General features: G+C 50.8%; 2 protein-coding genes across 2 annotated transcripts in view; both read left to right on the top strand.

Moving 5' to 3' along the window:
* JAKMIP1 (janus kinase and microtubule interacting protein 1) overlaps positions 1 to 9484 on the top strand; it is a 121860-nt gene extending 112376 nt beyond the window's left edge. Inside the window, exons 20-22 of the mRNA XM_057546911.1 lie at positions 5719 to 5784; positions 8179 to 8254; positions 9402 to 9484. Of these exons, the coding sequence (XP_057402894.1) occupies positions 5719 to 5784; positions 8179 to 8229 (117 nt within the window). The 3' untranslated portion in view covers positions 8230 to 8254; positions 9402 to 9484. The remainder of the gene's footprint in view (positions 1 to 5718; positions 5785 to 8178; positions 8255 to 9401) is intronic.
* A 6534-nt stretch (positions 9485 to 16018) lies between these two features.
* C5H4orf50 (chromosome 5 C4orf50 homolog) overlaps positions 16019 to 24952 on the top strand; it is a 48821-nt gene continuing 39887 nt past the window's right edge. Inside the window, exons 1-3 of the mRNA XM_057546319.1 lie at positions 16019 to 16305; positions 20834 to 20972; positions 24192 to 24785. Coding sequence (XP_057402302.1) covers positions 16019 to 16305; positions 20834 to 20972; positions 24192 to 24785 — 1020 coding nt within the window. The remainder of the gene's footprint in view (positions 16306 to 20833; positions 20973 to 24191; positions 24786 to 24952) is intronic.

Raw genomic sequence — 24952 nt, 5'->3', positions numbered from 1 at the left:
CTGGCCTCCGCTGCAGGTTCTGTCACTCACAGTAACAAGGCCCCTGCTGGAGTCCCCAGCACGTGCTGATCAGGCAAGAGTGGTCCAGGCTGTGCTCCAGGACTGGGAGGAGGGAGAGTGAGATGCCCTTGGCCTTGTAGAGCTCACACCTGGTATAGTGAACACAGAGGCAGGCCCTGGGCAGGGGGTGGCCGTGACGGGGGGGTGCTGGGAGCCAGGGAGAGCCCTGCTGGTGGGGGAACCTTGACATGGACACCTGAGGGTGAGAAGGAATGGGCCCTGCCCGAAACCCCCCAAGTCTTCCCTTCATTCTTGGAAGAAGATCCCTGGTGCGTGCGCTCCGGCCCCGTGTCACCCCAGCCCTTGTGCCCAGATCCAGCCTTGCATCTGCTGTCCCCCTGCCGGGGACGCATTCCTCAAATGTCACCTGAGACCGGCTGCCCCATGGCCTTGCTTAAGCAGCTGCTCCCCTGATTTACTTTTCTTCCCGTCGCTTCTCACTACCTGGTCTTTGCTGACTGTCTCCCCACGAGGCTCTGAGGGCAGGGCAGCTGCCGTGTCCCAGCGCCCAGAACAATGCTGAGTGCAAGCACAGCACAGCGGCACAACACAGCACGCACCACACACAACACACAGCACACACACACAACACAGCATACACAACACAGCACACACAATGCACAACACAATACATACAACACACAACTCACAGCACACACAACACAGCATACGCAACACAACACAGCACAGCACACACAATGCACAACACAATACATATAACACACAACACAAAGCACACACAACACAACACAGCATATGCAACACAACACGGCACGACACACACAATGCACAACACAATACATATAACACACAGCACACACAACACAACACAGCATACAAAACACGACACAGCACACACAATGCACAACACAGTACATATCGCACACAACTCACAGCACACACACCACACAACTTTCAGAACACAGCACAGCACACACAACACATGACACAGCACACACAGCACAACACACACAACACAACACAGTACAGCACACACAGCACAACATAGTACAACACACACACAACACAACACAACACAGCACAGCACTGCCAGGCATTCTGGCAGCGCTCAGCTGTATCTGACCCGGCCTGGAGCACCAGCTGCCTGCGTTGATGGGAAGAATGTGTCCCAGTTTGCCCTGGACGGCCCCTGTCCGTTTTGCCTGCATTTGGCCCATGGGATGCAGTGATGTGACGTCATCAGCCTGGCCCCAGTGGGCATTTCAGTTTTCAAGCCCTATTAAGTAAGGGGAAAAGTGGGTGCAGGAAAAAAATCAATCAGTCCATGGTACCTTTCCCAACAGAATGATTCTGCACATTTGCAAGATGTTCTCCCGGAGTGAAGATTGGAGTTGATCCACTCATATAAACTTGCTTTGTCCTCTCCCTCGCCAGGTTTCATTCCCCAGCACCAGCTGGCCTGCACCACAGATATCTGCTGGGACCACAAGCAATTGCAGTACCACCCTCACCCCTCACTGCCCCTCTCCCTGCCAATCCATCCACTGCACCGCAGAAGCCTTCCTAACACGGCATAGCACCACCCCTCCCCAAAGACCCTCCCTGGCTCCCCCGTGCCCAGAAGATGAAGTCCGGGTTGCTTAGCCTCACACCCTGAGCCCCCTGGGCCCTGTGCTCACCTCTACAAATGCATCGGCTGCCTCTCTCACGAGCTTCTCCTGCTCTATGTCACACCATTTTCATTTGCAATTTTTCTAACATCTACATACCAGGCCCTGTTCTAGGCGCTGGGGATACAGCACTTGCTCTCATGAAGCTTATAGTCCAGTGCAGGGAGACAGGTCAGTGATGGCACATAGAAGGGGCTCCATAAACGTTGGTTCACTGATGGTCACACCAACCCTCTGAGTGGGAACCACTGATGCAGTTTCACAGGTGAGGTGAGTTCTCAGAGAGGGTAAGCAACTTGCCCAAGGTCACACAGCCAGGAAGTGGCAGAGCTGGGATGTGAACCCATGTCATCAGATGACAAAGCTCTTAAGCACTGCCCCTTCCAGCCTCCCATGACTGGATGAGAGACTGACCCTGGTTATTAAAAAAAATTCAGGAAAGACTAGAATGAGAATCAGCTTCTCAGGCTGATTTTTTTAAATAAAAATATCTATTTACTTTTTTTCCACTTAATCTTTTTTAAAAATTTCATATTGGGGCATAGTTGATTTACAATGTTGTATTAGTTTCAGGTGTACAGCGAAGTGATTCAATCATACATATACATATATCCATTTTTTTCAGATTCTTTTCCCATATAGGTTATTACAGAATATTGAGTAGAGTTCCCTGTGCTATACAGTAGGTCCTTGTTGATGATCTATTTTATATATATTAGTGTGTATATGTTAATCCCAAACTCCTAATTTATCCCTTCCCCCCATCTTTCCCTTTTTTTTTTCTTTTTTAAAAAAATTTTATTTATTTATTTATTATTATTATTATTATTTTTTGGCTGTGTTGGGTCTTCGTTTCTGTGCGAGGGCTTTCTCTAGTTGCGGCAAGCGGGAGCCACTCTTCATCGCGGTGCACGGGCCTCTCACTGTCGCGGCCTCTCTTGTTGCGGAGCACAGGCTCCAGACGTGCAGGCTCAGTAGTTGTGGCTCACGGGCCCAGTTGCTCCGCGGCATGTGGGATCTTCCCAGACCGGGGCTCGAACCCGTGTCCCCTGCATTGGCAGGCAGACTCTTAACCACTGCGACACCAGGGAAGCCCCATCTTTCCCTTTTGGTAGCCATAAGTTTGTTTTCAAAGTCTGTAAGTCTGTTTCTGTTTTGTAAATAAGTGCAAAAAATGGGCAGAAGATCTAAATAGACATTTCTCCAAAGAAGACATACAGATGGTCAAAAAGCACATGAAAAGATGCTTAACATCACTAATTATTAGAGAAATGCAAATCAAAACTACAATGAGGTATCACCTCACACTGGTCAGAATGGCCATCATTAAAAAGTCTACAGACAATAAATGCTGGAGAGGGTGTGGAGAAAAGGGAGCCCTCCTGCACTGTTAGTGGGAATGTAAATTGTACAGCCACTATGGAGAACAGTATGGAGGTTCCTCAAAAAAACTAAAAATAGAGCTACCATATGACCCAGCAATCCCACTCCTGGGCATATATCCGGAGAAAACCATACTTTGAAAAGATACATGCACCCCAGTGTTCATTGCAGCACTATTTACAATAGCCAAGACATGGAAGCAACCTAAATGTCCATCAACTGATGAATGGATAAAGAAGATGTGGTACATATATACAATGGAATATTACTCAGCCATAAAAAAGAATGAAATAATGCCATTTGCAGCAACAAGGATGGACCTAGAGATTATCATACTAAGTAAGTCAGAGAAAAATAAATATCATATGATATCACTTATATTTGGAATCTAAAAAAATGATACAAATGGACTCAGGCTGATTTTTAAAGCCCAGAAGTTGTTCCTGGGAGATTTTTGCAAATCCTTCAAAAGCTGTAAAGCATTGTCCTCCCTCCACGTGGCATTGTGATTTACAAGGCACTTTCCCCCAGGTCCCCATTTCACCCCTAGGGTCACAGGGTCACTGTGCAGTTATTACAGAAGAGGCATTCCACACAGATTATTGGATTACATGACTCTCCAAAGTCCACCTGCTGGTAAATTTGGGGCCCGGGATCCAAGCAAGGGTCTAGCCGAGTTCTGTGCTCGTTCTCAGATGCTCTCTGCCTGCCCGCCTTGCAAGGGGGTCTCTGGAGGGCGGTCACAGTCTCCCTCAGGTGGAAGAGAATTAGAAACATACTGGGTTTCTCGTCCTTTATAGAGCACGTACTCTCTGCCGACTTTGCTATAAGTACTTTGCACAGATTCACTTGCTAAGTCCTCAGATGTGGGCAACACTATTACCCCCAATTTACAGATAAGGAAACCAAGGCCAGAGAGGCTGAACTACTTGCCCAAGGTCACATATCTGAGAGCAGAAGTATTTTTCATCTCTCTTCCGTGCCAATCCATCTTCTGTTTTGCTGCCAGTGTGATCTTTCCAAAATCAAAATCTCATTATTTCCTTTCTTGAAATCCTTCACGAGTTCTCCATGACACCCCCAAACCTGCAAGCTCCTCATCGGGACATTCCAGACCCTCTGAGCTCTGCCCCCCTGCACTCCCAGCTGCCTGCACACACACACACCATTCCTTTTGCCTGGAGTTCCCTTCCCTCTTTGGCGTCTGGAAAACCACAGTGGGCTGGGTTTTGTGTTTCCTCTGGACTCCCCAGCCCACACTTCAACTCCTTACCCCCCTCACCTCTGCTCAAGTGTGATCTTCCCTGAGCACCTATATGAAATAGCACCCCATTCCTTCCCTACCCCTGCTCGACTCTCTCCGTGACATCTGTATTCATCCAGGGCACCATCTACGTATTTGCGTAATACCATTGTCTGAACCTGATGGGACCACAAACTCCTCGAGGCCCCGGGCATATTGAGCCATATTTGCCGAGTGGGTGAATGTGCCCACAGTGGTGGTTCTCAGAGTGGGTTCCCCCAGCCAGCAGCATCCACATCACCTGGGGACCTGTGGGGAATACAGCTTCTCAGGTCCCACCCTGAACCGCTGAGTCAGAAACTCTGGGGCAGGGCTCCTGGGATCCGCAGGGCCTCCAGGTGATGCTGATCTGAGTTTGAGAATCTGGACAGAAGGCTTCTCTGAACGGATGATGGGTCCACATGCTTAATTCGGGCTGACCTGAGTCGCCGACCTTCAGCCCGACAGCGTTCTCCAGAGGAGTGAGGTCTCCATGTACGTTCAGGACTGGCAAGGCTGTAGCCAGCTAGGCAGCTGTCTGGGGGTATCAGCCCTTGAGGGGTGTTGGAGTGCTATGGGACACATGACAAACTGGAAAAGGTTGTACTTACCAGACCCCCTGGGTGGGATCCTGTGTGGAACTGGAAGGAACGGATTGATGAACCACCGAGGCTTGGTGTGCACGCCTAGGGGCACTCGGCAGGTGCACAGCCAGGTCGGTGACCAACTGTCCCTGTTTCCCCGGGACTGATGAGTTTCTCAGGACTCTGGACTTTCAGTGCTAAAACCGGGAATGTCCCAGGCAAATGGGGACAGTTTGTCATCCTAAAACCTAGCGCTACGTGGGCTTCTAAGAATCTGAGCGGATGCTACAGCCATGCCTACCACCGGCACTCATCTCTGCACCAGCTCCCAGGCTCCAGCTAAATAAATCTTGGACAAGTTATTTGGTGCTACTTCAGATCCATGATCTTTATTAACCTACCCAAGGCACCTCTGTGTCTTGGTCTAGTCTTGATGTTTATGTTTTAAAAAGATCCTGTCTTAAGAGTATGCACTTAAGAGTATGCATGGTAATTCCATTACCATGCATTTCAAGAACAGGCAAAATCTACTTTTAGTGACAGAGGTCAGAATAGAGTCACATGGGGGCCTGAGGGAGCCTCCTGGGTGCTGGAGAAGCCCTCAGTCTTGATTCAGGGGGTGGAGAGACAGGCCTGCGCACGTATAAACGTTAGTCAAGCTGCCCACTTAGTATCTGTATGTGTCACTGCTTATACGCCACACCACGATAAACAACAAAGAGTAAGGTTTGAACCTGGAAATTTTACTTTTTCTGATACAGAACTTAATGTGTTGCAGAGAATCCGAGAATTGGAGGATAAACTGGAGGTCCAGAAGCGACATCTGAAAGAGCTGGAGGAAAAGGTGAGTGGTGTGAGCTCAGACCACCCCCTGGGCTTCTCTCCATGAGTCGCTCACATGGAATATTCTCTTTTCCTGTCAGTTTCATGAAACCCAAGGAGTGGGCTCTGTCTCCAGCCCTCCCTTCTCTGCCCATGTCCCCCAAACTGGCAGTCCAAGAAATAGGTAGCCCCATCAAGTACTTTTCTAGGGAAGAAAAGTACAGTCTGGGATCAACTGTGTGTGAGGGAGGAGGGTGGTGTCTTTTTTTTTTTTTCCACAAAAGACCTTCCGGTGAAGCCCCCTGACACTACCTCACCATCTTTTGTGAGCCATAAACCAGCCACAGACATTGGACTCATTCACCTTAAACGACATTTATGCCCAAAACGAGTGAGTGTTCTTGGAAGTCTCCTCCCTCCAGCAGGAAGTATGGCTGACACCCAGCCCCATTGTCTCCCTACGGTTATCACCATTTTAAGGGTGAGAACGCTGAGCCTGAGAAAGATTCAGACACTTGTCCATGATCCCACAGCTGGAAAGGGACACCCGGGGTCTCCAGGGAGGTCACACCAGTGCCCCCGCCACACGTTGCTGGTCCAGACGGACAAATGAGTCCACACATGCGGCATCTTTGTCAGGGCACTTACCACTTCCCGTCCATCCACTAGCTTTTATTCGTCTCTTTATCCAAGACAGTTCTTGCCACAGAATAGGGCATCAGCAAATGTCTGCAGAATGAGTAATAGATGAGTAGAGAGAAAACCCACAACTGCACATTTTATATCGCAGAGGTATGCTCACATGTGGGAACAGGTGAAGGGCTCTGACCCCATCGGGGTGGTCTGCTGGGGACAATGTGCCCCAGGAGGCTTGACGGGTGATGTGTCGTCACCCCGGGGCAGCAGGTGGAGAAAGGGCGTTTCTGGGCTTCAGGTACCTGAGGCTGGTCTTTGGAGAGAGGAAGCCGTCTCATTCCATGGACAGAGTAAGGCCAAAGTCATGAAAGCCACCAGAGAGCAGATTCAGGGCTATCTACAAAGGGGAGGACAGCCCGCTCTGTCTAGAGGGAATCAAACACAATGGCCCAAAGAGACAGAAGAGCTCTTCAGATGGTACACCAGCCTTCTCTCCTGGGAGTCAGCTATTACACAGGTTCATTCACCTTCCCGGCATCTTCCCATCTGCACCTGGAGCCCTGGGGCCTCCCAGCCTGCACAACCAGCAGGGGGGCAGCAGAGGGTCTTGGCTGGAGGACTTGGGCCAGTTCTCCTGTCGGCGCCCTGGAAATCCCATGGAAATTCGGTCTAAGCAGATTCCTAGAGTGCCCATCTGCTGCATGCCATCCCCCCTCCCCAGCTTCCAAGGTTATTTTGAGGAGCGAGGGGATCTCAAGGATACTTCAAGGATTTCCCCGCGGGCACTATTGGCCTGGGCTGGTGGAAGAATAACTCCAGCCACCATGGTCAGTGGGCAGGAACTCTGTCCCTGCCACACTCCACAGGCTGGTCTTGGCAAGGACCTCCCCTTCCCCGGGCCTCCGTTTCCTCATGTAGAACATGAAGAGCTAGGTGATTCTAAAAGCCCCTTCTAGCTCTAACTTCCAATGATTCTAAATTTTGTTTAAAATTTGGTGGCTGTCTGTTTGGATTTTCATTTTTTCAATAACAATTTAGGGGAGCTATTACCTTGATTTGGAAAAAAATAATGAATTATTTTCAAAAGCCCCGGATAATGTTCAGACATGTTTCACCTAATCACCAGCAATTCTTTTTGAAGAAAGCAAGTAATAAATAAACTAAGGGAAAAAACTCTACTCTCAAACTGACCTGTATAATTTTTCATTCCCTTAAAGCCATTTTTTTCTGCAATTTTCTTCTTTTTAAAGTAGACTAATCAAATGGCACAAAAGATTTTAAACAGTGGAATCTCTCGGGAGAGTGGGCCCTGTCAGGGATGGTGTAGGGGCCAGCCTGCAGGTCAGACTGGATGACCTGTGACCTGGGTGTAATCTTCCTTGATCCTTGTACGCATGTCACACCTAGCCTTTGGTGGGACCATCAACTATGACTATTGGAGAGTTCTTCCTCTATATATACTGTCCTGCCAGGTTCTTCAAGAAAGTCACACCTCTGCACCAAAAAGCCCTGGTCCATGGTGTACATCTCCCCTGTCTAAATTAGCCAGATGTTTGGGGACTGTGTAGGGACAACCCACCCTGGGTGAGACATCCCATAGGATGGGTTTCTCAGGTGAAATCAGCTCCTAAAGCCCACTGACTTCCTGTTTCTCTTTCCAAACCCAACCCCAGTGGTGTAGTTCTTGTGAAATGCTGTCATTGAGTTCCATACTACATATCTTACATCTTTTTTTCTTTTCTTTTTTTCCCCCTCATTTTCTTTTGGTCTTATTTTATAGTTTTTGTTCCTTTTTTTGTTTTTCTCACTAGCATTCATTCTGTGGCCTTGATGACTTCAGTGAGCCAAGAACTCGGGTTGGTATCCTTTCATTTTCATTGATAAAAATGCTTTTTCTAAAAAGGAGATTTCCTCCCAGCTCTGACTGTAACATTCCTTTAGGTGCCATGGAAGGTGGCCTTGTGGTGGATTGGTCCTCGTCAGGCTCACTGGCCCCGGGGCATCCGGGGGTCACTGGCGAGTTCCACCCTTGAGAGGAAGATCAGGGAGCTCTCTGTGAATAAGATTGGACAGTGGGGACCTGGTTGTCCCCCTGTTGTATTTTATCTTGAGAAGGCGGTTGTGGCTTTTTCCAAAGGTTCTTTCTATTTTGGCTTCGGTTTTTGGTGCTCTCTATTGCCTGTGGGACAGTAAATTCACCGTAGGGTCCAGATCAGAGTGGGCTTCTGGGATCAGGGGTCTGCAGGAGTAGGAGGCTGATGGGCAAGTCCATGACCTGCATACAAAATGCCCAGGAAGCCTGTGTAAAGAGCCCAAGCTCCTTGCCTCTCCCCCACCCCCTGCCCTGGACCCCAGGCCTGGTTTTGATGCCATCCTGGCAGCTGGTCCTTCCCTGATCATTGGACCCTGCGTGTCTCATCCTGAGTTCCTGCTTTGGCACCCAGGCCTCCCCCATTCCCCCTGTTCTGAGTGCCCACCATGGACTGGGGTCTGCCAGGGCCCCTAGAGTCTAGAATTCTGCTGCTGAATCCAGCCCAGGTGAGGGCCCTGTGAATTCTGAGGATGCCCACAGCCTACTAGCTGCCTGGACCCCCAGGCTGAGCTCTGACACTGTGTCCCTGATTGATGTCCTTGTGGATACCCTGAGCCCAACCCCTGCACACAGGGCTCTTCCTTGGATCCTCTGTGCCCCGGTCCTAGGACAGCGCTTGGCACATGGTTGATGCTCATTCCGTGCTTGTGCAGCAAATAAAGGAATGATCCCAGGTCTGATCAGACTGGGAGTGGGGGTCGCCATAGTGGGTTGGGGGTGGGTGCTGAGAGACAGGCCATCTGAACCCTATTTCCTTGCTCCCTGGATTGTCAGGGAAGGTCCCTCAGTGGGCTTAGCTGGAGAGTTCAGGACAGTGATGGGAACAGGTGAGGGCAGATAAGCCATGGGCTTCCCCAGCCACTCTCACCCTTGGTTCTTGTGTCATTTCAAATTATTTTTTAATTTTCCAGGATAGAAAAAGAGCTTATGGAATAAACTGAGTCCTATGGCAAACCCAACCCCACTCAAACCAAAATTCAACAGCAAAACAAGCTATTCCAAGCCCAGAGACTGAAACCAGAATTCACAGATACTACACGACAGCTTGAACGGGAGGCATTTAGGATCTATGGCTGGGTCCTGGCTGGGCCGAGCTGTAGGAGCTCTGCAAGGATGATGGGGAATTTGTCAAGCTCAGGGCCACATCCAAGTCCCCACTGTGGCACCTTCAAGAGCCCGAGGGGCAGAGACCTGAATACCAGGAAACTAAGTGCAATTACTAGAAATGGATTGATTGGAGGGCCGCTGCACTGTCTGGGGACAGACTGCATCCTTGTCCCTGCACAGCATGCCTCCCCTAGCTGTGGTGTGTGCGCCCGGCTAGACACTGACTGTGTACATATGTCTCCATGAACTGTGCCGTGTGCATCCTGGAGTCTATCAGCCAGAGTGACTTGCAAATGTCCCTGTGATCTGAACCCAAAGTCAAGCCCCAGTCAACAAAACCCTCCAGATCTGTGTGCAGCTGAATTCAGCAGCTGATGGCCAGAGAGAGAGGGCTGGAGCCTCGCCCACTGTGGACAGTGGACCCCGGGACCTCAGATTTACAAGGGGGAAGCCACAGGCTCCATCACTCTTGAAGGTGAAAGTCCCAGAGCTTGACTGCACCTGGGCCATTGTAGATCAAGGATTGAGAGGCGGACAGCGTCCCCACCTAGACCACACTCGGGCTGTCTCACATCTGGGTGGTAATTTGCAAGGGGCTGGCAAGGAAGAAATGCTGGGTTGTGGAGTGATCCCTGGAGCACCCGCGGGAAATGAGGCTCCTTCCGCAGTGGTCTGAGACCAGGTCCACTTTCTTACAACCTCGGAGGAGGAGACAGCCATTCCTGATCCCAGGAGACCTGCCTCTGCACCAAGCCTCCCAGGAGAACGGATTGGGTGGGGCAGCTGAGGAGGCCAGGACACCAGCTGGTAGAAGTCAAGCCCAGGAGCAAATCCTGGAGAAGAGAAGTTACTTTCGGATGTTGTTGCTGTTGTTATTCTAGGGTGAGCAGGTGGGTGGGGGAGCATCTCCAGGAAAAGGCACCTGCTCATATGACTGATCCCTCCCAAACTTTCGGAAGAAAGACGTTGGGAATCAAAATAGATCAAGTGAAATGGAAGGTAGTGAATGTGAAGGAAAGGACAGCTGCATCTTGTTGGAAGGAGCAGCTGAAGGCAAGGATGGGTTGATCCCAAGGACGGAAAGATTCATTGCTCTGTGTTTGTTGGGCTGCAAGAGCAATCCTATAATTTTTAGTGAGAATAACCTTTGGAGAAAACTAAAATGACTGAAATTCAGGCTACCAAAGGAATCAAGGAGGGCAGGGAATCCAACAGAGGAGCTGTAAGTTCTCAGAAGGATAAACCCAAGGATGGAGAAGGACATGGAGCTCAGCACAGAAGGGGCACCCAACCAGATGGAGAGGGATATTCAAACCAAACCAAAGGATTAGGGGGCTCTAAGAAAACACACACCCAAGACAGCTGAGAAGTGATCATTCTCTTTTGAAATCTAAACCCAAAGCACCACCACCGCAGCCCCCATGACTTTCCCACATCTGATAACCAAAAGCAAATGAACTGATGTCTTTGCTTGAAAAAAGCAGGCATCTGAGAACTCCAGGCAGCAATGGGAATGTGGAACCATGCAGCAAATGAAAATGAAAAGCACGTCTGCTTTCTCTGGGGCCAAAGATACACAGAGAAGCCTTGCTTTGCTAACTTAGTAGCAGAAGTCCAGGAGGTGTGCAAGGGTCTCTGGGAAGCTAGTCCCACAGCACAGAGTGCCCATCCCTCCCCTGCTGCAGGAGTGTGGGCCTCATGCCCTCCTGCCCCACGCTTCTGTCTTCTCAGCTCTCCCACTCAGACAACAGGATGCCAATGGCAGTGGCTTTGAAGTCAGACCCATCCAGGTCCACTCCTAGACCAGCCACTCCCCTGCAGTGGACACTGGCAAAGTACTTGCCACTCAGAGTCTTAATTTCTTCATCTGTGGAATGGGGGGTGATAGTTCCCACATAGCACCTCACAAGAGGTCTTCTTTGGGCACAACTAGACAGTTAGACCCAAAGACTCTTGGATACTGGCAGGAGATGCAGCAGGCAGCATCTGATGCACCCTTGTGGAAGTCGTCCTCCGAGGAGACCATACGGCCCACAGGGGACCAGGGGCCAGTCTCTTTGGCCCCCAGGAGACAGTTCAGGTGCGAGGGAGTGAGGCTCATACAGGCAGGTGCAGGGAGCCAACAACGAGTCGGCATTTCTTGTGACAGTCCCAGGCATTGCTTCCAAGGTTCCTGCCAGGGACAGGCCCAGTCACAAGAGCCACAGGGGGCCTCAGAGTTCTGGCGGCCCACCAGGTGCGTACTCATGTACTCATACGTCATCCTCTGCCCTCCGCACCCAGATGAGACACACAGCTCAGGGCTGCTGTTGTGCTTGTTGCCTAGTAATGCAACTGACCTTCTGCCCAGATGTGGTTTCCAGGTGGTAGAGCTACAGACTCCACGGAACCCAAGTCAGTTTCTCACACAGAAAGGAGAAGGGTTGGGTCCACCCTTTACCACCAGCCTCCTCACAGATCTACTTGGGGGGTGAAGGGAGAGCCCAGGTCAAGTTCCTGACACAGGGACGCCATGCTGTGCCACTTAAATGTGCTGTTTCCGACTGCCCTCACATCTCACCCCTCCCCTCCCCTCCCACCTCATACTTCATTCCTCCCCTCCCCTCACTCCCCCCCCCCCCATATCCCTCAGTCCTCTACAGGCAGTGGAAACCGGTGAGGGGCAGGGTAGAAAAGTCCAGGGGGCAGACTGTGCCCCGCCGCCACCGTCTGGCAGCGGTGTGGGCCCGGAGACCAGCCCTGCGGGTGACCAGCCATCCGGTTTGCCCAGGTCAGGACTTCCAGTTCTAAAATGGGGAAGTCCCGGGCACACTGGGCATTTTCCCCCCCCCCGCTGCACGTACTGAGTTGGAGTCGGGTGAAATGCAACAGGCGGGCGTGTGCGGGAGCTGAAGCTTCTAGAGTCCACTCACCCTAGAGGTCCCAGGTGCACTGACTCGGTGCCCAGGGTCCTGCGGGCGGAGGGTGGGGCGGGGCTGGAGGGGGCGGGGCTGGGGAGCGGGGGCGGGGTGGTGCCGCAGGTGCACTGCGCACGCGCAGGTCCTGGTCGGGGGCACTGGTCACCTGCAGAGCTGGACTCCGCGATTTAGCGCCCGCTCAGCACCTTTCTCGGCGAATTCATCATTCTCTCTCCTTCCATTGGCCAGCCCTGCTTCCCTCTTTCTGGATTCTCGCGTTCCGCAGTTGAGCCTCCGGGTCCGGGGCTCCTGCTCTCCCCTCACCTTCCAGAACCAGCTTGTGAAGAGCTGACGAGCGGGAATCCCACCCGCCGCTTCCGGTACAGAAAAGCACGTTTGTTTCTCTTTTCTCACATTTAACCAGGACCTGATAGAGGCCTGCCAAATTGGGGATCCCAACCAGCCGATTTGGGGTGCCCCCCAGGTTGTCTGAGAAGCCTTGGGGACTCCTGCAGGCCCCGCACTGTGACCCTGATTCCAACTGAGGGGCAGAGCTGCCGGACTCCAGAAGCCTGGCTTCCTCCCACCTCCCTCCCAGCCCTCCTCCCGCCCCCTCCCCACCATCTCTCTGGGGCTGCCATTTCATCTGAAGTAGGGACCCCTTTGTCCTGCCCTCAGCCAAGCTCTGTGTCCTTCCTGTGGTCGCCCTCAGCCTTGGGGAACCTCACCCAGGCTGCGAATGATGCAGGGCCACGTCCTTACAGCGGTTCCACGGCCATCTGTCCCCTTTCCTCAGGTCTCCAGCCCTGAGAAGCCCGCAGAGGTGATAATCCACGGGCAATCCACGTTCCTGTCCTTCTCCCTCAGACACAGATGGTTCATTCCAAATGAAGCCCACAGTCTTAGTTACTTACCCAAAAAAAGTCTGAAGACACTTCCCCAGGCAGAGGCACTGGGGCTCAAATGCCCTTTACGTGTCCCGGATGCACCTTTCCTCTGGGCTGCTCCCCTAAGAAAGGTCTAGAATACGTGCTTCCTCCTCCTTGCAGGCCTGGTACATGACTTTTTAGGTGGTCACTTGGCCCCAGTCAGCTGTCAATCAATCCTTCTGCTCGAGGATGCTCCTGGCAGCTAAGGTCCCTGCGGGCTCGCTGTGCCAGGCACAGGACCAGGCACTTGAGAGCTAAGTGACTCGTGCAACAGCAGGGAGGGGACTGCTGTTCATCTCATTTTGCAGGGAGCTGGGTTAAGTGCCTAAGATCTTGGCGCATAAGAGGCAGAGCTGGACACAGCCCAGGCAGGCGATCTGAACTACATGTTGCTTCTGCCTGTCACGCACAGCCTGCATGCTGCATTCACTGTGTGCCTGGCGCTGTGCACTGCTTACCCTACAGCCACTCATTTATGCCTCAACAGCTCTTGATGTGGGTACTATTTTCACTACCCACGCCCACCTTTTATGAGTAGTTAGGTGATTTGTCCAAGATTCCATCCAAGAAACACCGGAGCTCTGAGTTGCCCCACTGCGCCCCCTCTTGGCCGATACCCCGCCCTGCTGCCTCTGACCGCTCCGTGTCTATTGCAAGCCCCCTGCGCCACCCTACATAGCCACTTTTGAGGAAGTAGATTTTAATTTTTTTCCTTTGCATTATGGCTTATTACAGGATATTGAATATAGTTCCCTGTACTCTATAATAGGACCTTGTTGGGTTTAAAAAAAATTTTTTTCCATTATGGTTGGGAAATACACTTTAAAACAGAATTTTCTCCCAACCCAGACAACCTCTCCACTAAGGTAGACAAGAAAGAAAACAATTTTATTATCGAATGAGCATCAAACCAGAATGTGATGTGCATCACAGACCATCCGCTAAGAGATTTGCAAAGACAGAAAAGAATCTCACTTCTTGTTAGCCAAGGAGATACAGCCCAATTCGTACAGGTCCTCAGGATAAACAATAATTTGTTGTCACGTAAGAGAACTTGGCAACACTACTTATTACATATAGGTCACCCTAAATCCACCTGGCCATTGGAGTGACCCTCTGTGTTTGTTCATTTGTTTTGTACAAAGAAAAGTGGAATTTCTCCTATCTCTGTGACAGGAGGTGGTTTTGCAACTTGGAGCCGGGAGACCAGGAAGTTAGGCTCCGACCCTCCCACAGGAACTGGGAGACAGGGTTCTATTTTCCTTGGATGTTTGCATGCCAAAGAGATGGCTCCCAGGATCTTCAGAAACACGTTCCTGGGTCAGAAAAGCAGCAGAAGGCCTATATAGCTTTTAAAAGAATTAACATATATTTCAAAGAGGTGAAGAAAGAGCGACAAGTTTTCTAAAGTAGGTGCTCTCAGAAAAGGGTGGGGGAAGTCCCTTCCACCATTTTTAACAGGGAGGATTATGTCTCGTAGTTTAAATTTCTATTTATTCCTGCACCACTCTGCATCAGGCCTATTTATTGCACCCTTCCCTGGCCAGCTCCTTCCGTTCTCGCCTCCTGCACCCCCCGCGGTACGCCATCCTCAAAGATCTGACCAGGACCCACCTTAGCTCTAAACACTCCAGGGACCCCCCCACTTCCCACACAGAGATGCCATGTCCTGGAGTCCAAGGCCCACAGGGATATGGCTCCAAGTCACCTTCTGTCCTGGGTCCTCACTTCCCCCTTCAGTGTGTCCACTGGGCCAGCCAAACCCGACCACTCCCACTCCCTTCACCTGTCCTGACTCTGTCCTGGAGCTTTGGTCCTGAGACTCCCTCCGCCTGGAGGAACCTTCTGCCCACCTCTGCCAGCTGTGATGGGTCATTCCTTGGCCATCTATACAGCCTCAACCTCCTCCACAGCAGGATGTGTTTCCTCCTTTTCGGGGTCTGGGTTCATCCCTCACCCCTTGAGTTTTGGAGTCAGACTTGGATTTGAATCCTGACTCTGCCACTGCCCATCTGTGGGGCCTGGCCAACTCCCCCAGCTTCCAGAGCCTCTGTTTCAGCATCTATAAAATGGTTATGAAAATGCCCACCTCCTGGGGTTTCCAGGAGAATTGGACTAGGTAAGGTGAGATGACCCAGTGCAGTGCTAATTTCCCTTTCCCTTCCCCTAGTAAACTCCAAGCCTGTGATAAATGTTTGCTGGACTCAGAAAGGAGGTTTAGAACTTCATTTATTACCTGGTGAAAACTTGAGCCTCACTGCTGAGAATTTATAACACTCTGATGGTCCTGCCTAGAAATCTTATTTTACCTCTTTGTACACATTATTAAGTTTTTAATTCCAACTGACTTTTCTGCTTTGGGTGAGTGCAGGCATGCTGGCTTGTAAAACGAGAGGCTTTCATTCATATTGTATGACATTTCTGCAGGTGAAACCCAAGTCCCCCACTCATAAATAATCCACCTGTTCTTGCCCTCCTCAAAGGATATTTTCCTGCACAATCTGAAGGCACTGCAGCCACCTTGAAATCTCCAGAAAGTCCATGTTGCAGATTCACTTAATTGTATTAAGTCTTGGCCCATGAACTATGTCTGGGATGGAGCCGACAGCTAAAGGACGGACTGAAAAAAGTTTCAGCTACGTTGTCAGAGCCCCCAGCAGCGATGGGTTTGATATAATGAACGTCGACGTGAAGATCGACACGTCCTGGATCTTCCAGGATGTAGAGGAGACTGGTGAGGAGCCGGGATGTCTTCCAGAAGAAGCAGCCAGAAGCCCAGACATGGGCACGGGAACACTCAGGAAGCAACTGGAATCCTCAGAACAGAAGCTGTTGGCAGCTGTGGACAAGTACGTGATGTCAGAGTCTGGGCTGAGGAGCAGGTAAATATACCATTTGGACCTCTTCTTTGTGTGTGTACGAATCCTGGGGCATCCTAATTGTGTCAGGATGGAGTGTTGAATCATTTCTATGACTGAGGATGCAGGCAAAACAATCAGTGTTCCATAACCCGCCACAGCGGTCCCTGGCTCCTTCTCTGTCTTTCCCTTCCTCTGCTCCGTGTCGTAGGGGCTGAGCCTATCTCCCAGGCTACCTTACTCACTGGCTTCCATCTGGGTCCAGCCAATGGGAGACGCTGAAGGGAGGAGGACGGGCGAAGCCAGGGGATTCTCCCCTTCTCTTCTGCTCTGGGCGACGTCTCTGACTATGGCTGCCATTCAGTCATGCTTTTGGCTTCCTCTGTGGTCCTGCTCCTGGGCCCCAGTATCACCACCTCCTCCCTGTCTATCCCTCCAGCCCCAGGGGCAGAAGTGGCTCCCAGCAGTTGCTAACCTCTGGGTTGCCTGTCATCTCTGTCTGGCCTTTCATCTCTTCCATCATCTTTGTAGCAGATTCCCTGTGTTTGTTTGATTCTCGCTGCTGAACCTCCTGGCGTAGGCTCTGTTTTCCTGATGGAACCGACATGGTCCAGAGGTGGGGCGTTTGAATCCAGGTCTTTCTCCAAAGCCCATGCTCTGTTTTGATACCTAGGCCAGTAGAATGAGGTGGGGCCTTGCATACATATCAAAGGAGAAACCCAGCATGGAAATGCAGTACGGTTATGGCTGGCGTCTGACAGGTTTACCAATATGCCAACAGCCAAGTGTCTTAAATTTGTCTGACTTCACCATTTTTTGTGTGTTTTCCTTCATTTTAGTAAGGGCAAGTCAGTAAATGTGTATTTACATGATCTTTACTTTTTCTCCTCTTTGTAAAACTTTTCACGTGAAAAAATTCACATATGAGAAAAATTATTCTGTCACCTTCAGTATCAGTCTATGTGATTGTCCATTCACTCATTCATCCATTTACTCATTCATTCCCTCATTCATTCACTCATTCTACATTGTGCACTTAGCCCTCGGGAATCACATACTGTTTGTTGTATGAGTCTGCTGGGGCTGCCATAACAAAGCACCACAGACTGGGGGGCTTAAACAACAGACATTTATTTTCTCATAGTCCTGGTGGATGGAAGTAAAAGATCAAAGTGTGGACAAGGTTGTTTCCTTCTGAGACCTCTCTCCTTGGCTTGGTGATGTCTGCCTTCTCTCTGTGTCTTCCTGTGGTCTTCCTTCTGTGCATGTCTGCGTCCTAATCTCCTCTTCTTATAAGGACACCAGTCATAGTGGTGGATTAGGGCCCACCCTAATGACCTCATTTTAACTAAATTACCTCTTTAAAAACCCTATCTCCAAATACAGTCACATTCTGAGGTACTAGGGTTAGCTAACTTCAACATATGAATTTGGGAGGACATATTCAGCCCAAAACATGAGTTTTAGGGGTTGAGAGCTGGAAAGGCAGGGCCCCAGCCCTGGAGAGATAGAAGTATAACTCACGCAAGGTTGTACATGGCAGTGAAAACCAGAAGGTCACCAGGCCTGGGAAAGATGGGTGGGAAACCCCTGCCAGAGGGGACCCCTCTATGTGAGGGAGAGACAGGCAGCGTGGAGGCACCATGAGTGACGGAGAGGAGGGTCCTCTGTGGCTGGGGCCTGGGGTGAGGACATCCTGGAGGCGGTGTCCTGGACCCGCCTGTGGGGAAATGTGGGCTGTGTCCTCAGTTCTCTGAAGGTGGGATGCACCATCCGGTAGAAGCAGGGCTTCGGGAGGGGAGGCCGGATCTGTGGCAGGGGTTGGGAAAAAAAAGAGTTAAGGCTTACCAAGATCCTGTGGTGCAGGGCACAGTGCTGACCTCCCCCCACAATGCCTCCATCACTGCTCCCTTGACCCCTGTGACACATAGAGTGATATGATCCCCTTTTCCAGATGAGGAAACTGAGGCTCAGTGGATGAAATACATTACTCAGTGTCACTAAGAGCTGAAGCCAGGGTCTGAATGCACAACTGTGAATATAGATTTCAGGCTAACTTCACCATGGGTTTGCTCTAAGTAGGGGATAGTAAAAGATTGATAGTGTACATTGGATTTCACTTCAGTTAAAAAGTTAATATTTAAAAGTATTTATTGCAAAACTAATGCAACCACGTTGTTAGAAATTTGAGAACGAGAACCCTACTCCCACCTCCATAACACTATCATCGCTGCAAATTCATTTACAATCTAAATGTAACAAAATTAATAATAGCTGAACACTTGTTGAGTGTTTCCTCTGAGCTAGGCACTATTTACATGCTTGACGCGTATTAACAGACTTAATCCTTAAAAATAAATTACTGAAAATGAAGTAATAGCAATATCCTCAATTTCTAGATGGGGAAATTAAGGTGCTGGCTTAAGTAACTTCTCCGTGGTCACACACCCGGCTACATGGGGGCGCTGGGACCACCCAGGCAGCCTGCCCAATTTATCCTGGTGGATATTCCCTGATGGAGTCTCCCAGTTCCGTAGCACTCTTTGCAGCTCTACACTGTAATATATATTTTTTAACTTGTCATTAATCAGTGAAAAATGGTACTTCATTGTCTAGTTCCTATTTGTGTGTGTATATGTTTCCTATGGCTGCTAAAACAAATTACTGCAAACGTGCTGCCTTCAAACAACACACATTCATTGCCTTTCAGTTCTGGAGGCAGAAGTCCTAAAGCAGTCTCACTGGGCTACAGTCACGGTGTCCGTAGGCCTGTGCTCTCTCCAGAAGCGGTAGGGGAAACCTGTGTCTGCCTTTTCCAGCATCTATAGCTGCATTCCTTGGCTTCTGGCCCCTCCCCGTCTTCAAGCCAGCAGGGTAGCATCTTGCTTCAGTGGTCACATGGCCTCCCCTTCTGCCTCCCTCTCATGAGGACAGTCGTAATTGCGGTTAAGCCCACCCAGATAATCCAGGATAATCTCTCCGACTCAAGCTCCTTAACTTAATCACATCTACAGTCTCTTTTGCATCTTAAGGTAACATTCATAAGTTTTGGGGAGCAGGGCGTGGATATATTTGGGGGCTGTTATTCAGCCTGCCACCGTGAAAGTAGTCATTTTTTGCCTAGTTTAAGTATAGGGATAATACCAGAATTAAATATTGTCCCAGATTTAACGTTTCAGATTAGTCTCAAAAACTAAAAAGTTAAACTTTTCTTTTCCCATTCAGATATCACCACGTTTTATAATCCATCAGAAGGCACTCCACCCAAGCCTCTGACTGATTAATGAGCGGCCACTCCTCGGGTTCATTTTGGAAGGAACTTAATTTTAATCTACACAAGAGGGCACCCTCCCTTCTGTCACTTTAGAGACCCTCCCCCAGGGCCTCAAAACTAGAGCAGGAGAGGGAACTCTTGGCCCTATTATTAATAATAGTGACTCACTTTATTTAGTCTTCACAATAACCCTCTGAGCAAGGTGCAATTACCTGTTTTACAGATGAAGATACTGAGGGTCATAGTGGTGAATGAGCCCAGTTAAGGCAGAGCCAGGAGACAAAGCTAAGTCCTCACCCAGGGAAGCAGAGTCTGTCCTGGATGAGCAGGTCACCTGGTGTGGAGCTGGGTAAAGGAGTGACGTTGTGCAGAGCTTGTCCATGTAGGCTGAGAATGCACTTTCCACGTGCTTCATGGTCTTCTATTATAGAAGTGAGATTGGCACATTGAGGGGACTTGGATGCTAGGTACCAGCAGGAGACAGACAAGTGAGTCTGTGTGGCTCCTCTGCTCCTCATGGGACCAGTAGGCAGATGTTCCTTCCGGCTTCCCTCCATTCACATGTGCTCCTCCTTTCTATGTAGCTGAGGTCAGGGCTCACTTCCAGCCTGGGTATTACTTTGCATATGACACAACTTCAGCACTTCCTGAAGTGCTGAAGACTTCAGGTGGCTTAGCCATCCCTAACTGTTAGGTCATTTCCAACCTCTCACTTTTGTAATCCAGAGATTAATTTTTTAAATCGCAGAAACCTTTTTTCTGCATTTCAGTCATTTCCTTAGAAGAGATTTGCAATAATTTAGCTTAAATGGGAGGCAACAGAGCACAGGGTTAAAGCATGAGTTTGGGAGCCATGCAGCCTGGACTCTATAATGCTCTGTGACCTTGGGCAAGTTGCCCGGCCTCTCTGATCCTGTTTCCTCATGTGCGAAGTAGGGGGAAGGGAATCCACCTGTAAGGATTAATTGAGACAATGCAGATGTATGGTTCAGGTGTTTGGTTCAGTCCTTCTTCATTGGTATGACCTGAACTGGGGATTACTGGTTTAGGGATGAGAACACTGTTAAGATTCCCAGTGCCTTATTATTCAAAAGAGGTCTCTGAAGTATTTTAGAGCATCTTCAAAAAGATAGGTATGAATGTTTTACAAAATGTCATTTTGTCAGAATATCAAATTGGCCAAATAACAGAAGAAAAAAAGATGATCCTGGTGTCTGTGAAAACCTTAGGCCACGCTTACTGCATCCTGAGTAAGCGCCTTGCTGCTTCAATGCGCAGAATTCAGGAGCTGGAGCTGTCGGAGAGGAAACTCCTCCAGAAGGTGGACCAGTTGAGCGCCCTCGTATTCCAGGAGAGAAGTGCCTCTCTCCGGGCCCAGGAGCAGCTGGAGGTGCTGCAGGGGGAGCTCGCCAGCCAGGTACCGAGTCCCTCCTCCTTCTTTCCAGTACTTGTTTCTTGTCCCAGAAGAGTCACCCCATAGGTTTGGACGTGGTAGCAGCTGGCCTTGAACATAGACAGTGGGGCGGAGAGCCTAGCCAGGAGGGGTAAGAGAGGTCCCAATTCTAACAGTGCAAGCAGGGGCCGCTGGACCTGGGCAAGGTCACGTGGCCTCCCTGGGCCTCGGCTGCCCCATCTGTAAAACGGGGCTCCCATCCTGTCCTGCCCGCCTCATAGGGCTCTGGCTGGGATCCACTGGGTGGCATGCAGGGGTTGTGCACTTGCTGAGAGCTCTGGCCAGAGGTTCCTTTCTGCGGACTTGGTGCCTGACATCAGGGGAGCCGGGTCTGCCCTAAGGACAAGGAGAGGACTGATGCGAGGTCTCTGCCCTCAGGAGCTGGCTTGCGGGCAGGGACACAGATGGGAAACAAGTAACTCCAAAGCTGGATGCTGGGAGCCATGGGGAATGTGGTGTGTGGTGGGGAGACAGAGTTGGTGAGGCAAGAGGGTTCCAGGGAGGACAGGTCGCCAGGGCCCCGGCATGACCCAAATTCTGGAGGCAAGGGGGAGCAGGACTTAGGGGGACCTTAGCAGGAGAGGCTCCTAGTCAGGGTTTTGGGGGATATCACTCTAACTGCATGGGAGAGAGAGGCGGCAGGGGCAGGGGGCAAGTTAGAGCGTGATTGGAGAGGGAGTGGGTGGTTAAGAGGATAGGCTCTGGAGGCAGATGCCTGGAGTCAAACCCTGGCTCTGCTACTCATGAGCTGTGTGATCTAGGCCAAGTGACTTAACCTCTCTGAACCTCAGTTTCCTCATCTGTGAAATGGGAATGATACAGTACCAACCCCGTTCAATTGTTGTGTGGGTAAAGGAAGGTAATACGTGTAAAACACTCACAACGGTAGGCACTTGGATAGCCCTAGCTGCCTTCGTAATTACTAGTCTTTACTGAAATATTCCAGGGGAGAGATGACGAAGGCTGGAGGGCAGAGACTTGGCAGGCAGAGACCCAGAGATCCCGAGAGGCATCTGGTTTCAGTAAAATTGCTACTCACAGGGCAGCACAGTGACTGTTAAATTGCAGGTTGACACCCGTCAGTGGGTTGTGAAATCAACTCTGTAACTCACAACCAGCATTTTAAAAATGGAATTGACTAGGAATTATGAAAGGGCATCACATGTACGAAGGGGAGTGCTGTTTCCTGAAACTTCTGTTTCAGTTGTCAACACGTGCATATGTATAACGGGGCATGTTCTTAAATATATTTTTTACCGTGGGAAGTAGTCCAGAAAGTTTGAAAAACACCAGATTGATTAGCTTTCAACTGAAATAGAAGCGAAGCATGGAAAGATAAGAAGTTCAATTAAATTGAAATTAGTCTTTGAGATGCCAGGGAGACATGCAAGTGCCACTTTTCCCCTTTGCATTGAACTTCAGGTGCAGAAAGTTGAGTTCATCCTCCTTGGTTCACAGCACATCATCGTCAGTGTCCGAGAGTTTTTAACCCGAGGTATAGTAGTGTTATGTGGGATCCCACCATCAAGAATGTAGTCTCTCCGTGGAAAACCCTGTAATTAATATTTTTTGTCATGCCTTATATACATATAGGGTTTCCCAGGTGAATAGACACAGTCCTGCAATCACCAGAGGTTCCTAGTATGATGGGGAGACAGAGGATGAGGGTGACAAGCAAGGGAAATGCCATTAGCGAGCTCGAGGGCACTGCAGGACCCGCAGTTACGTGGCCCACACACATTTCTTTATTGCATTCTCCTGTAATCTGGATGCTCCTGGGAATGTCCTGTCACAAAACCCCATTTCCAGATGAAGGGCAAAATTTCCGAGAGGTGAGGGGTCTGGCTTGGGTCCCCTCGGAGACCACTTGGCCCAGCTTCAACCCAGCCCAGACACTAACCTTCAATCTCTCCCCAGAACTATCTGCATTTCAGAGCATATTTTGCAGGAGTGCATGAACTCTGCCCTTTGTACCTGATATTTGCCAAATGGCAATTTGCCCCATTGTTGTCAATATTTGCAGTAATCCTTTGCATACAAAGACACCTCACTTCTGTGGTGACCCGCGGTCATTCCCAAAGGTGATAAAGGTAGACCCATCCAGGTGATGGGGCACCGTGCACCCAGCATCACCGATTACAGGATTCATACCATCGGGAAGACCCCCAGCAATTTTCCTCGCAGGGAATCTAACTCCAATTTTATCTGCCCCAATTCCCCCCAAAACACGCTGTCAAACAAAGCCTGCCAGGCTGTTCCCAAGTTTCCTCTTTCCCATTTGCTCTTGCTTGTTTGTTTTGTCTTCTGCAAGCTCTCGTGGCTGTGACTGGGCATCGGCAGCAGGTACTAGCAGTTGAAAGAGAGCTTAACATGAAGGCAGTTCTACCCATTTGCATAAATTAATTCTGAAAATTAGGCAAGGATGCCCATTTTTGCAGTGCGTGGGTCACCCCAGTCCAGCCTACAGCTCATGGGTGGGGGGGAGGGCAAGGTTTAAGAACAGGGAGATGTGTTCCTTGGACAGGCAGCGGGCCAAGCGGAAAAAGGAAAGGTCTTGAGTCAAGTACGTGGCGGTTCAGTGACTTTTAGTCGTGTGACATTGTGCAGGTCACTTCTGAGTAGCTCCACGGGGCGTATTCACAGGAAGGAACAACTGCTTTGACACTGGTGGTCTTGTCTCACCAGCCAGAAGTCATGGTCAGCTGATCCTTACTGGGCCAGGCATTAACCCTGTAGGCACTGGGAAATGGAGAGGTCTGGGAAGTTCTGCAAGTGGGGAAGTGGGGACACTCAGGGGGGTCCAGGTGGCAGCTCTTTACAAACTGGTGTGGGGGAATTACATGTTGGAACCACTGGCCCTCCCAGTGTGCACCAGCCCATCCCCATCCTGCCCGTTGCACAGTTTCCTTCCAAGAACTCGGGGAGCTCACGGGTGTGCAGGGCCCACACTAGGGGGAGGTGAGTAAGGCACTCGTCTCCTGGGCAAACTTTAAAGGGGCGCCAAAAAACAGTCATCGAGATAAATAATATTTTGCAGCAACGTCTTAACGCAAAAATTAATGCAAAAAGAAAAAGCGCGCTGAACAACAAAATATCGAAGTTTCAAATAAAGACAGGCTCAATGCGAGCTACGGTGCGTCCCCGGCCGCCTTCCTGACGCCCTCCTCCACCGCCAACCCGTAGGTTCAGGAGAAGGAGCGCGCGGCCCGGCGGCAGCGGTGGCGGCTGCGGCGGCTGCGGGAGCGGCTGCGGCGCAAGGACGAGGCGCTGGGGCGGCAGGCGGCGTCCCTGGAGCGCGGCCGGCGGATCCAGCGGCGTCAGCTGCGCCTGGCGCGCGAGCAGGAGCGCATCCTGCGGGCGCAGGTGCAGCGGCTGGAGCGGGACGTGCGGCGCCTCTGCCACGCCGCGGGCCTCCTGCTGGCCGAGCTGGACGCCCCGAACCCGGGTGGCCCCCGACCCCCAGGCCCGGCCAGTCCCCGGTGCGCTCCCGAGGAGGCCGCGGAGCCGCGCGCGCTGCGGGCCAGGGCCGAGCGCGGCGAGCGCGAGCGGGACCAGGCGGCGCGCCGGCTGCGGGAGCAGCGCGCCACCGAGCGGCTGCTCCGCAGGCAGCTGGAGGAGCTGCGCTGCTGCATCTATGGGCTGAAGCTGTCGGAGATCGGCCTGCAGGGCCAGGTGGAGGAGCTCGCCCAGCAAAACAGGTGCCTGCGAGAGGAGCTGGGAGCCCAGGCCCCCCGAGAGAGAGCGCTCAGCACGGCCCCTGCTGGTCACTGTAGCCTGGTAAGTGGCCGCAACTCAGGGCACGAGTGATTTTCTGCTTTTCTCTAACTTTCTGCCGCTTGGTCAAGTCACGGACTCCGTCATTCCCCAGTTTTCCTCTTCAACCACCCCTCCAACCCACCAGCCCCGTTCATCCATCCTTCATTCCATCCGCCCATCTACCCACC

Source organism: Balaenoptera acutorostrata, chromosome 5 (genome assembly GCF_949987535.1).
Source record: "Balaenoptera acutorostrata chromosome 5, mBalAcu1.1, whole genome shotgun sequence".
Lineage (NCBI taxonomy): Eukaryota > Metazoa > Chordata > Mammalia > Artiodactyla > Balaenopteridae > Balaenoptera > Balaenoptera acutorostrata.
The sequence above is the reverse complement of the archived record's forward strand: the minus strand, read 5'-3'. Positions and strand labels throughout refer to the sequence as shown.